Consider the following 14,563-nt stretch of genomic DNA (forward strand, 5'->3'; position numbering starts at 1 on the left):
GAGAAATCGGCTGTTCCACTGACGGAAGCGTCGACGTCAACAGTCGATCCCGGTACGCGCGTGCCGGCGATTCGACAAATACGAGGCCGAGAGACGCGTAAAACGAAGAAGAGAGATCAACGAAGAAGACAAAGGAGACGAGACGGAAGGGAATAATCGCGGAAGGATAAACGAGACCTTGAAGGGCGAAATTTGTAGAGAAGAAGCGGGCCGTTGCTAGAAAATGCGGAACTCGGGCGGAAAAGCCATTGCCTGGTGACTTTGCTTCGATTATCCGAGAGTTAAAAGAGGAACTGAAATAGGCAATGTGTAGCGTAGCGACGCCGGGTGTAGCCAGAATTGACCCAGATTCGCGGTGCATTCAAAATGAAAAGGCCTTCTCACTCATTTAGGACAAAGAGGTTCGAGAATCCCCCGCGATCCGCGCGCGCTCCCCACCACCACCAGCTAATAACGGGCGAAAGCTCGCACCGCCAATTTCTAAGTCGCGGAAAATCGGCTCGCGTTTCGATTTCTCCTCGAGTTAACCCACGGCACCATCCTTCGTTCCATGCGAGTTTCCAGAATGGAAATGGAATGGCGCGTCTTTGCTCGCGACCAAGACGTTTCACGGCACTTTATTTTCGCCAATCGGAATATCAAGAGCAAAGAGGAGACGCGAGCGTCTCGACGATGAACGACAAAGGACGGTGACAAAGAACGTCGAGTCGAAAGATCCGTTTGGATCGGGACGGCAACTTTGACGGCGAATCACGCGAAGACGAAGGTCTCGCTTGGGAAACAACCACTCTCCGCAATTGCCTTGTTTCCAACCCGATGTCCTTTTGCTATACAGAACGGCCCAATTCTTGAACGCTCGGCCATTGTCAGCCGATGTTTCTCGACTATAAATGTGTTCGTTACCGCGTCTCCCTTAGCCGTCATGTCGGAGGGAAGATGACGCTGAATCGTTTGTCAGAGACCGACCGCTCGGAAAATAAGGAATTCCTCGGTTCATTTTTCCTATCGCATCGCGTCCATCCGAATTATCGAGCATCTATCTCTGTCCGCAACCAGGCGGCTGGAACGCCAGATAGCGCGGGAAGAGCGGCATGAGAACGGCGATATCGCTGCTGGAACGTTCGAGTTGAGCGACAACCGGTCGACGCGAACTGGCTACCATCTGCCACAGGAAAATGGCCAAGAAATATTTCCATCGCGTAGATAACAATTTATCAACCGTTATCCGTTTTTCGAAAGTGCGTTAATCGCTCGTGAAACCTAATAAAAATTGCGATGGCGCGCCAATCGATCACCGAACACCGTCGCTCGCTTTTTCTCCGCGACGAGACGCAAAGAAACGAGAAAGGACGCGTCGCGACGTACCGAAAGTCGGACGGTCCGGCGATTCGCCGTACACTGGCCGTTTCGTTTCGGTTCGATCGATGGACGATAATTGGCCTGGTCGTCGAATCGTGGCGACAGCCGCTGCCGTTATTTTAGAAACGGCCACCGAGGGAGAGCTAGAAATCAGAGACGACCGAATTTCCCAACCGACCGGCCAGGAAACGAATTCAAATTACCATCTCGCGTACGCGGATCGTCGAGCGAAAAAAAAGAAGCCCCGCGGATTCTTCCGTCTGTCGCCGCGTTAACGTCGCTCGGCCTCTGTCGACTCTTCCGTCTCGGAAATGGGATCGCCAAGGACACGACCGAATTAACGTTTTCGGGCCGCCGCGCGGCCATTGTTCCTGTCATTGGACCACCCAGCCTCTCGGCTGCGACTCCTGTCTACGTGGAAACTCGATCCGACGTTTCGCCAGCATTGCGGGTATCGTCGTCGGCTCTCACTTGGCACCGGCGAGGAACGCGTCTGCTATCGGTCGCTGTTGTTGTCAAACCACCTTCACGCGTCTTTCGCAAGCTGTCGATAAGGACACGCGTCGAGATTCCAAGCTCTCGCGTCTCTGATCGAAATCGCGAAACTGTCCTTTGACGTCCCGATCGTCCTCGAACGAAAAGGGAATAAAACAGACTTAGGGGAATTGGACGATGGCCGCAAGAATCGGAAGGACGAGATGGAAGCGATCAGGCATTCGTCGAATTTGACAATTACCGAATCGAGCCCCGCATCGAGGCCAGCGGCTATACCGCCATTGGGAAGTTCCTGGATGCCGGCGGTGGTGCCGGCGGTGGTCGTCGTCGTAGTGGTGGTCGTGGTGGTGCCCTGGGAGCCTTGCTGCAGCTGCAGAGTGGTCTCTCTCGACGAGGCACCGGAATAATGGGCGGCGGTCGACGTAGCAGCGCCGTTGTGCGGCCTGGTGGCATCCAGTAGCACCTTTAGCGAAGCTATCGCGTGCAATTGCGTCGCTTTCTCGTCCACTTTGCCTGAACAGCACCAGAGATGCAGGTTAACGAGGAAAAACATCGAGTCACGCGCTACGATCAAACGCTTTGCTTCTCTATCTATTCTAGCAACTTTGATCGTCTATGAAACTGGCGTCACAGGCATCGATGGTATACCGGCAGGCGTTTCTCTCTCTCTATACGATTATTTACACGCGAGATCGAATTACAACTAATCGTACCTACAAGTTTTCGGAGCATCGGCTATGTAGAAATACGATGTTTTTACGTCCGCTCGGAATCGCCATACTCCGCGGAATATTCTCGTTCGTAAAAGAACGATCGTTTTATTCCGCGGTTTAAACGACCCGATACAAACAAGATATTTACGACGTTAGTTGGAGTAACAAAATGATCGACGCCCATGACCAGTATTTACGATGCTACAGAGTGCAACTGGCAAGCAGAAAACTTTTTCCACGACCCACGCAACTAAATTCCAACGTCGAACGGGATCTGTGCATCGGACGTCGTAACGGCGATGTTGGAAATTTGCCGTAGGTATCGTGGATATACGTACATACGTTCCATTTAAGCGTGCATTTAAAATCTAGCTAAAGCTGAAACTACGAAATAATAATGAGCTAGAGTCGTTCAAAGGCGTTTTCGTGCGCTTCCTTGCTACGTTCTACTTCGCCCGATTACCTAAAACAACCTTGCGTTACGTAACAGTTACCGTTTTCTGGTCTATTTCGCCAGCCTACCGACCTTAACTGTTAACGATCTGCAAATACGTTGCTCCACGAATCGCGCTAAAGCCACTTGCGCGTAAGAATCTGCGTTTATGGAATTGCCCGTAGCTCGCGTAGAAAAGGCAACGTTGAGAAAATGCCACTAACGAATTTCACGAGGTACTTTGCCGAGACTTGGAGTCGTTTGTCGCGCTCGTATAATAAGTTTAACTCGCGCGATCGTCACGCAATTGGATTATCCGAGTGGAATGCTATCGCGCGTGAGTAGATCGGCCGGTGAATCGTGTTTAAGAAAATTACAGCGAGCGGATTAACGGTCGAGCCAGTGAAATCCATTTACGATTCGTGTTGAGTCGCCATGCCCGGTAAGAACACGTTTAAACCATCGCGTTACAAGCTACCTTCGCCAAATGGCGTGTCTTTTTTATCTTCGCAAACGACAAAGCGATTGCCACTTTCCAAGAAAACGTTGGCACGTCCGTTCCGAATTTAGCGAGTAGCGAGTATTCGACAAGACGGAAACCAATTTCTCCGCCGTGAGTTTCCCTCGTCTTCCGGGGATGACGTTAATTAACAGCGAACAGGCAAGAAGCGATTCCGACGTTCGAATCATCCGGAACTTCCGTCTTGTTATCGTAACGAAAACGTCGACTAAAAGACATGGAAAATTCTCACAGACACTAGACACGTGCCGTGAAATATTACTGCAAGATCCGCTCGTCCTTCTTGTTTATTCGTTGGAATAAATTGGTAAAAAAAAAATGGAATGGCGATTCAGAAGCGAGCTTTACGTCTGTACCGTGACGCAAGTATTTGCATCGTGTAATATTCCCATTGAAATCGCGCTTTCGCGATACTCCGGTATGACGTGCAAGCAGAAGAATCTCAAACGGGCAAGAATCCCACTCGGCGTATAAATTACTGTTATCTTTTCATCCCACGGACGGAATACGCAGCCTCTGAGTCGTCAAATATTTTCTTGCTCCCTCGCAAGTAAATTCCCACGATTCTCGACCTCGAACCACCATCTCCAGTGTAATTCCTCCCTCTTAATTTAACCTTGTAACCGCGATAATCAGGGCCGAGCGTCGTGATTCGTCTTTAAATAGGTAAAGTAGCGAGGAAACAACCGACATGAGGCACTCGAAATTCGTTCGTTACCGAGGCTACCTCGTTGCCACGATGCGAGCCGATTCTGCGCTTATTCGCACGATACTAGGTCAAAGAAGAAACTGAACGGGTCGGGCAAGAATGGCGAGAAGAACACTGAAAAGTGTGCGCGATACGAAAGTATGTGTCTAGCCGGAGGCTACCTCGTTTCCTATTTATCTCGTTTCTCTTTCACCTTTGTTCCCCATCCCCTTTCTTCACCCTTTTTTTTCTCATTTTCTCGCTCCTTCTCTCGTCTTCTTTCTATGTATATATATATATATATATAATACGTTATACACCAGCCGCCTCTAAGAGTTTCTTTTTTTAAGATACATCATTAGTCGTGTTTATCGATTAACCCGACCGCCGGTAAACAGCAGAAGAGAAACTTCGCTTAACGCGTTCCTTTAAATATTTGAACGTCAAGCGACGTTGAACGCGGTGACGGATAGGTTTTGCAATAACTATAATCTGATACCGCGCGGAGCAGCGTTTCGTGCGAGCAATTCGATCGTTCGTATCGTCTTTCATACGAGGCATTAAACCGAACGTTCTTCCGTTAATTACCGACTTGCTCCAAGTTCACCTTTAGTGGCAATTTCGCTCTCGAGCCGAGGACTAAAACGAACGCATGAAATATTGCGAGGCTTTGATTGCTTTCGATGTGAAAGGTGAAAAGCGACAAAAGCGGGCAGACTCGTACGCGAAGAAAAGGCCGCGAGGTAAAGGAAGAAGACGTAATTCGGCGATTAGCTTGGACCAATCGCGTGTGCCCGTGCTGATGGTACTAGGTCAAAGGGGGAAAAAGCTGTAGCGAGTGGCCTTCGTTCTCGAAACTGGAAACGTGGCGAGAAAATAAAGGCGTAGAGCCGTCGGCGAGAAGTCGGACCGCGATGAAAGTATCGACCCTTGGGTCGCCTCGAGCGAGATGGAAAAGTATAAGGTAGAAGAATACGCGAAAGGGAGGGATTCGTCCGCGATGGAGAGCGAGATAAAGGAAGGAGGAGGTGCCTATCGGGTTTCGAGCTGTTAAGCTCCGATAATTTTGTTTACCCTTTGCGTTTTCTACCTTCCTCGAGCGGTATAATCGTTCGCGTAGAAAAAGTACAAAGACACGGTAAAAATAGAAAGAAAGAAAAGAGAGGAAGAGAAATCGTTCAAAGGAAGAGCCACGATTAGAGAAAGAAATCAACGACGCTGCATTTGATAAATTACAGTTAATGGCTGGCGATACGAATCACGAGAAAGGAAGCCTCGTGAAAGAGCGAGTATCGCGAATAAAAGAGCGTTAACAAACTTCCGAGTGGTAGAATCTTGTTAATTTCTTTATTGTAGACGAATTAAGACGCGGAGAAACGGCGGGATATTCGCGTTCTCCGACCGGCGATGGAAATTTTCGAGCGAGACAAAAGAAGAGGCAAAGAGAGAGAGAGAGAGAGAGAGAGAGAAGGGAGGAACGACGAATCAAGTAGAATAATCCCGTGCGGGTCGGCCCAAGTGCTACCTATTAACCTACAAAGCTCGATCAGCCTAGGTTTGTTAGCGGACGCGTTTCGGTTTTGAGGACAATTAAATCGAAGCGGAGCAGCACCGCTTTTCCAACTGGCAATTGGCGAAGGAGGACACGAGACAGGCATTTGATCGAGCACGGACCGATCGTTTGGAAAGCAAACAAGTGCTTTCGCTCGTGAAACACCGAAATGGCCTGTGTATAATAGGTATACGGAGAAAGGACGTTGGATGAAGCGATCGTTAAGAACGGAGATATAGATCGGTGTCCTTCGCGCAGCCATAAACCCGTCTCCTAGATAGAACGAATATCTTCGCGTTCGTCAGATGGCGAGATAGCGTTCGTCGCGTGGCAGAAGGTCAGCGACGAAGAAGGACAAGGTAGCGCGACTTTCTCCATCTCGTAGCTACGGAGACAATTTCATCCGAACCGAGCAACAATTTCATTGCACTCGTTTTCTTTTCCTTTCATTTCTTCTTGGTTTCCCGACGTGACGGCAGAGAGCCGTGATACGAGCGAAAGGGACGCGTAGAAGAAACTAACGGAGGAAAGTGGAAAGTTTACCGAGAAAAACAAGTTGCATCGATAGCCCCGAGAAGAGACGGCAGACGACGCGACGGCGTCGTTTGAACGTTCCGTTCTCCTCCGAGTAAGTTTGTATTGTACGTTCGGTACGGCGGAACGACTGCCAGATCGAGGGCCATTAAGTACGTTAACGAGGCAGCGATGCGAGATCCGATGAAAAGAGCGATCGTCGTTTCTCGACGGCGTGGCGTACGTTTCAATAACTTTGTCTTGTCTCGGCTGCTAATCTGCCATTAAATCCAGAACGACCAACGTTGGAAGATAACGAGTTCCGTTGTCTTCCGGTGTCGTTCGGCAAATTATCCAGAAAATTAAGCCCAGCTTCGAGTATCGCCATACCAATTTTCCCTCGGCTTTCATTTACAGCAGCGAAAATTGGTTTCTGCGAAGGGTACAACGGCGAGAGAAAAGGAAGCTATAATTTCCACGCGGGAAGTTGTATGCGTGCGCTGTAGCGCGGTGTTCAAGGTGAAAAAAACAACAACGAAATCCAATTTTAACTCTCGTCGGAGTAACTGGAAGATATTGTGCGCCAAACTGCCCGCAACTCGAGATAGCGCGATATTGGCTAAATATTATCCAGCGAATACGAGATAAGAGATGCACGAGATACACGTGATATTCCACCGAAAAGTAGCGTAACATCGAAGCTACGGGAAGCTTCGATCGATATCGTTCGCTCGAGCCCTTTTCAACGGTGTCAGATTCTCGCAAGGGTTCTTGCGTGTAAAGGATTAGACGCGGCTAACGGATAATTGTAATGCAAAAGCTGACGTGATTGATGACTCGTGGTTGGCTCAACCTCCATCTGCGAAGGTCACCTCGATTTCTTCGCTCGACTTTCCATATCGAACACGGGATACCTCAGCCGATGTAATTCTTTCGCGATTCTTCCTTCTAATTTCTCCGGCGCACAGATACGAGCGCGTACATACTTTCCGGTTTTTTCTTGTATTCTGTTTTTCTCTTTTTTTTTTTATATATATATATCAGGCAAGATAAGGGAGGAACTCGAACGAGAAACGGGGGGAGGACGAGGTTGACATTTAGGACAAACTCGAGAAACGTTCTTCTGTAAATAGAACGAAGACTATAAACTATAAACCGAGAGTACCACGGGAATTAAGCCTAAGTGTGACGAGACGTTAACCACGGGAGACGAGTTCGAAAATAAAGACGGGCAGAGGGATTAAAGCAACGCGGTCCAATTTGTTAATATCGTTCCTAACGGAGATGGGTAATCGTGACTGCACCTCGGGGAACGCGAGCGATGGGAGGATGAGGATTTTCGATAAAATGACTCCGAGCTATATAGAAACGTCACAGGGGATTTCGATTGGCCTTTCGCCACGATGCCGCTCATCTGCCTCGTATTCTCTGCAAGTTATTAAAAAACCTAACGAACCTGCTTGCGCCACGTTCATTATAAATAACGCGTTCAATTGGGACGAGATTCGAAGCGGATGTCGATGTCGATGTGGACGACGGCAACGACGACGACGACGACGACGACGACGACGACGACGAGTGACGTACGAAGAGTGGCTACTTCGGAGAAAACCACTCAAACGAGACGACTAAGCTCTGCACGTTAAATACGTACGTGGGAACGAGCCTCGTTATAGATGGCCCGACCTGTCAATTTACTAAAAACTATCGCTGCTATTTCGGGGCATTTTCCTTATTGCTATGAGATCGTTTAACGACGACGGAACAAATTTCCACGTCTTCGCTCTCGCTCACGTAGAACGAACAATGGGAACGCGAAATCTATAAAAGCACGTCGCGCGATCTATCGTTCCATCCTCTTTCGAGTTTCCAACTTGTTTTGGAAAATGTCGCTGCTGAGAAAGAAATCGTATCGCTCGAGGACACTCGGGAAGAAACTCGATAAAGCGAAACCGTGTAGGCACCTCGGATATCTGATAGGTGGGACGCGGTATCGCCGCGTCGTTGAACGAAATCGCGCTCGTTTACGAACGAAGGGCTCGGCCACGAGTCGAGCAAACGACGTTTAAAGTATTTCCGCGTGCGGGAACGAGTAGAGCGGTGAGTGGAATCTTTCAGGAAGGATAGTTGAATATTATCTGGTGTAGCGGTGCAAGGTGATGTCTGGATGACGTTAAAGGCCCGCAGCTAAAGGAAGGGAAAAGGAAGGCGAGCCCCAAGTGTGGATTCGCTAGTTACGATCGATACGCGCCGCTTTCTAGGTCAGGGTCCCGATACATACTCGCCACTCACCGCTACTCAGAGATACATGCTGAAAACGCGTCCCGCAAATTCATTCGAAGCCAACCATCCGGCTTTTCCCGTGTTCCCAGAAAACGCTCGCAGCCGACGCTGCAGTTCTCATTCTCGTCGTGATCGTCGTTGCCATTGCCGTTGCTTCCCCTTTTTTGCTCGTGTTTCACTAACACGCGAGTGGAAAAATCGTCGGAAAAAGGAAGAAAAGGACGCAGGATCGAAGCAGAGAGCGAATCAGGGACGAGAAAAGTAGGTGGCTGTTTCTCAAACGCGCCATGGAAGAAGCGTGTTCGTCGGTACACGTACGCACCGACTGGAATATCGAAGGGAAATCGTGTATCGGCTGTTTGTCACGCGATCGAGATTAACGACGTCCTTTCGTGGGCGTGTTCTCTCGATCGGCGGAAGATAAAGAGGAGAAGAAAAGGAGAACGAAAACGCGAAGATATATAGCGACGATCGACAGATTTAAACGAGAATGTGGGATAAAGCTGCGGAGAGGAATTATTGCTTAAAATAACGTTCGCGATAACGAGTGTCTTGATCTCCTACCCCTAGGCTAGGTTAACTACCATTATTTTCAGCAACATCGACGAGAGCGTCCGGTTAGACAGAACGATCCTATGTGCGGTGTTCTCGAACGTTATATACGCGCGGTCACTGTTAAGTTACAACGAGGCCATCCGGGGATCCACGCGAAAGAGTCGTCTAATTGATGATCGCCCTTTTCTTTCCATACGCGCGTGACCTGACCCATTTATATAAGCGACTCCGGTACACGTAGGTGCACGGGCCGAAAATCAATTTCAACGTCGAGATTATCGGGGAGTTACCCCTTCTGGATTAAGATTCCTATCGATCACGCCAACCGCGATCTTTCCCTCACTCCAGTTTTGTTACGTTCGCCGATTAACAAACGCCCGTCCAGACACTCGTACAAATTTCATCGGCTGGCTCGCGGCCGAAAATGCACGCGATCCGTCCTCCGACACGCGGAGCGAAGCGGAGCCGAGCGGCCAAGCGTAACCATTATTATTCGCCACGGTGACGGGGAGTTATCGATCGATCGATCGGAATTTCACGCGGGATGGCTGTAAAAGAATTTACGATGTTCGTTTCGCGAGATGTCAGGAACACGATCGCCCCTTTTACATCGACGATAAACGAAACCGCACTGTCTTTGTCAAACTTGCCGCGAGAACGTTTACAGAGGCTTTTCCGTCGAACGGCTCGTATTTCCCTCCTAATTTCTAGGTCAATCGGCCGCTCTAATCTCTCCGATCTATACCGATCTACGCGCGAGAAAAGAGAACGCCAGTTTGGGGGGGGAGGAGGAGGAGGAGGAGGAGGAGGAGGTGGTTAGAAACGTCACGAGAATGCGATACGCGGAATCACAACGGTAATTACCTTTCGCCCGTGAGATTTCGAATCAGTCGCGAAAAAATACACGGTCCGATTCTCGGAACGACGTTCACCGTTTTATCTGTCGTTATTATACGTACAGCGTGAAACATGGACGGCGCAATGAAAAATAGTATCCTGGATTGGATTTTTTCCCGCGATGAGGCCACGCTCTATAAATACGTACAAAGGACAGAGGGCCGGAGTAACGAGCACGTTTTCTCATTTATTTACCAGTCATCGTCGAAACGTCGCATTAGCGTTTAATCTGTCGTTCCTATCGCTAGTCGATACGCTGATAGATGCGTATCTACTCCAGTGTCATAGTTGTTATTCTGTCTCAAGGTTTTTGGCGATCCAATAGCAAAAAGAGGAAACGCCACGTTGGTTGCATCGCTTCGCCGCGAAGCTTATTCGACGATCGCGTAACGAGTAACGTCTGATCGTGACGGCAGTCGTTCTACTGATCTCTAAGTGATACGTGCATCCAATGGTTGTATCGTACGCAGGCTCCTAGGCACGACGTGCACGACATTGAACTTCTCGTGAGCTCGTTATCGTCGAGTACTCGCAACGTTTAATTACTTGGTCCGACGCAACGGTACACAGTGATCGGTCATGCAACAAACCAGTACAGCTAGATGGACAATTACGCAAATGCTACTATTCGATTTGCCGCGTGTTTCCCAAACCGTAGACCGTAGATGGAGGAAAGAAAAGAAGGAAATGTTTTTCACGGAGCGTAAAGATGTCGAGGGGTCGGCGGCGAGAGAGAAAAATAGAATGGCATCTGTATGTAGGTTAAACGAGTTACGAGCGCAAAGTCTCTGGAACGACTTGCTTCGGATTTGAATATATTTCAATTGGGATTTTAAAATTCGTTCCATCATCCGCTTAATGATATTCATCCATACGGCTACCAGTTAATTAACGAAGTTAGTTTGGGAAACCGTTTGATGACACGGAACTACCTCTACAATTACAGACACTATCGTGGAACTCTACGTATTTCGATATTTTCCGAATCGCGTTTCGATGTTTCGTGACCGAAAGAAACGTTCCCCGATGCGTTACACTCCGGGTTAAGGATTACGGGCTTGACCTGCCTGTCGATAGAAAGAAGGAAAGAGGCTGAAAGAATGCCGTCCCGGAGGTCTTCGTAAGCATACCCGTGACTCTACATTTAAAAGCACTTTATCCGACAGAGCTCTCCGAAGGTTTGCGGTTGGTCGCGATGTTTCAACCGCGGATTTCCATTGCCGCGAAACCAGACCACTGCCGAGCGTTTACGACGTTCGTGCCAGGAAAATTACCCGAATCTCGTCGAAACTCGTAAAACACCAACGTCGTTTCGATTACGCGACTACCGGTTTCTCTACCGGGTTCCGCTTAAAAGTCTTGGCCGCGAGAGTATGGTCCGATTGTTCGATCGTAGGACGTCTAAAAAGAAAGAAAACTATGGCTAAAATATAACGACTACCAGCTAAGAGCGTGCTGTCAGCGCTAAGGCAAAGCGGCAAGCGAGAGTGATAGAGTGTGGAGTTGGTATACCGGCGCGGGACTGACCGTCGTGGAGCGGATCGATCGTGTGGATCATAAGCTGTAGCAAGCCGTGCCTGAACTTGGCGTGGCTCTCCCTGGAATGAGACGAGGAGCCACCGAGGGCTGCCTGCTCGCAGCCCTGTCCGGCCGTGCCACCGGCACCACTGCTGCTGCCACCTCTGCTGCTGCACCCGGCCTCTCCACCCGCCGGTATGCCGCTGCTTCCGCATGCACCCGACACGCCACCCACGCTCGTCTCGCTACTGTTCGTCGCGTTCGGATGCTGCTGGAACACACACGTCATTTCGTCTCTCAATACAACATCGATCTCCTTCTTTCATCCGTTTCTTACACTTCTCCTTATCATACTGTTTTTTTATCGCTTTTCTGTTTTTTTTAAATTTCTACTTGTCTGTTTCATATTTTCTTTTTTTTTTATTATTATTACACTCGGTTGTTATAACCGCCGCAATTCGTCGTCGTTCACTGGGCCATCCTTTAGCCCGACTACCCGATACCCCGTGTTTACGAACGGTGCTTCAGATTCGACTACGGATCAATCGGAGCGCTCTGCTCCTGTCTTACCTACGCTTCCGATCACCCTCGTGGCTTCGATGCTTCCGATTCCAGCGAACTCGGACGATATCTATACTCGGCAGACTTTGGGATCGATGACTTTACCAAATAACACAGAAGTACACGTTATCGAGGCGATCGCGTGCCTAAAATTTGCTCACGCCATCCTGTTGGAAAGTCGAAAAAACATTGTCCCTGTAAAAAGCTGCAGATCTTTCGCAGGCTGGAAATTGCAGCTAATCAAAGTGCTACCCACGTCGTTATCCACTAGACACGTTAACGAGATTAGACAATCGACGCGCCTCTACGTTCCTATTCAAATCGACGTTTCGCCAGACAATGAAGATCGTAGGGGACTGAGATCTCTAAAGCAGCAGAGACATATGCGCGAAGCAACTCGAGCGTCACTCGCGTTCCAACATGTTCGAACATATAGACGCGCGTTCGAGCGATCGCGTAGAATGACGCGCGTCTTCATCCGCGACACAGTTTCTTTCGCTCGTTTTTATTCCCTCCCTTTGCCTGTCCTTTTCGAGGCCGCAAACGAATGACTAGTAGAATGACTTTTCTCGTCTACTATGCATGAAACGTTAAGGGATACTCGACGTGCAACTCCCTCGAATTCCTCGCTTTCACGATGCTCCCGGGTGGTCGACTAACGCGCTTTGGCCACGGATCGCGAGTGTCGCGCCTATTGCTTCCAGTCTGATACACAAAGTTCCTGTCCTTTTGTTCGTTGAGACGCGAGTGAATCGAGGTTACAGAGGCAGCCGCGACTTAACCGCGCAACAATAAGCGCATCGCGAATTAGCGAAACGATTTCCGAACAATAGTCTATTCGATTTCCTGCAGTTATCCTCGACCACGTACAGTTAGACATTCCTAAGAAGGTGTACTAACGATGCCGACGATATCCTACTCGTTTTTCCATCGTTCGATAAACAATGACGTTAATAGGATACAGACTCTGTTCTTCGCGTTCTACCCGACAGATCGATCTGTCGAGAACGATACGGAAGAGGAGGAGTAACGAAGAAGAGGAAGAAGAAGAAGAATGGGTGGCCGATCGAAGAAAGAGAGCCACCATGAATAAATAAAGAGGCGGAAAATACGCGACACGTTGACGCGATGAAAAGTAATTTCGCACGGGCGAAAAATATCCAGAGGCGATGAAACCGGGATCGTCGAGGGACGAAGACGGAAAAGGTGGTTGAAACAACCGTGATCGAATAAATACGAGATGTACTTCTTCGTCCTCCTTCCGTTGCCCTGCCTCGTACCCTCGCCTCCAATTTCTTTTCAAATTCGAGAAACGCTCGCGTCTCTATTAGTCCCTCTGTCGCTGTTACCTGTTACGTCGTACAAGGGTTGCCCGATGTTTACGAATTCGTCAAGGGTCGTGTTTTCCGCGCGCATACTCGCGACGTAGTTTGCACAGAACCGACGAGATGAGCGCGCACACTCCACGGAACGAGATAATGATGCGGTGTAGCCGACGCGTATAAGCTGGATAGCTCGTAATTCCGCGACGTCGCACTGCATCCCGTCGCGTTTGCCAATTACGTTTCCACCCTGGCCGCAGATGATTGTTCCGCTATACTGCCGGCAGCTGTTTTTCCCCGCTTAATAGTTGCTGCTTGCTGGATGCGAATGATCAGGCGGATCGGAATGGATGTCGGTTGGGACGAGGTTGGTTAGGTCGACGTCGTTGGGAAGAGCGAGCGGAACTTTGTGATATGGTTTTCCGTGAAAGGAACGAGAATCTTAAATTTGAAGGCGCGTCGCCGACAAGTTTCGCTCAGGAGCCGCCAGACGGGTCTGGGAAAGCTCGTTAACGAAGCGTTTGAATTGAATTTCCCTCCTCAATTATCATTGACTATCGTCCGATCTTTGATTCGAGGACTTTCTCTCTGTCTCTTTTTATCATCTGCCGTAGCGAATTCCCAGTTTCTCACGATATACGCGTTGAGAAAAAATACAACCGTTCGAAATTTTCTTTGCGTCTGCTCGTGTTTCTCTTCCCCCTAACTATAGGTGCGTGTAGCTTCTTTAGACAAGGCGCAGAAAACGAGCAACGCGGTTCTATTTTCCTTTACGATTTGTGGCGAGCTGCAGAGTTCGAAATGGTTTCAACGTTGATAGAGGTGGAATTGTTAGTGGCTACCCAAAGATGACACGGATAAACGCAGACAGTCGTGTAACCGAAGCTGCGAGTGCCATATTTCCGCTTAGCCGTCAACTCTGTCGTCGGAGTACGTCTTTATGTGTGCGGGTATGTGTCTGTGTGGCTGGTTGTCGTATCGCGTCGACGAGGTAATGAACTTTGTAATTAACGAGATGGACTACGAGGACCGCAACGCATCCCTTCACACGCGAGCATCTAGAAGACTGAAACCGTAACCGAGTAACGAAATCACAGACGAAATATAACAATAATAACAAGGGAAATGCGCGCGTGACTCGGTTTATAAATTCT

At 49.0% G+C, this 14,563-nt stretch overlaps 1 protein-coding gene across 3 annotated transcripts in view; it reads right to left on the reverse strand.

Moving 5' to 3' along the window:
* Nucleotides 1-14,563, reverse strand: part of Nckx30C (solute carrier family 24 member Nckx30C) — a 51,618-nt gene that overhangs the window by 20,201 nt on the left and 16,854 nt on the right. For 2 of the 3 annotated variants that reach the window (XR_013058852.1, XM_033328260.2), the window contains exons 3-4: nucleotides 11,521-11,797; nucleotides 2,096-2,367 (exon numbers count right to left, since the gene is read on the reverse strand). Coding sequence is in view for 2 of the 3 variants with exons in the window: in XM_033328260.2 (XP_033184151.1) it covers nucleotides 2,096-2,367; nucleotides 11,521-11,797 (549 nt within the window). In the remaining variant the exon portion in view is untranslated. The remainder of the gene's footprint in view (nucleotides 1-2,095; nucleotides 2,368-11,520; nucleotides 11,798-14,563) is intronic. The other variant, XM_033328268.2, reaches the window with a different exon arrangement.

Source organism: Bombus vancouverensis, chromosome 7 (genome assembly GCF_051014615.1).
Source record: "Bombus vancouverensis nearcticus chromosome 7, iyBomVanc1_principal, whole genome shotgun sequence".
NCBI lineage: Eukaryota > Metazoa > Arthropoda > Insecta > Hymenoptera > Apidae > Bombus > Bombus vancouverensis.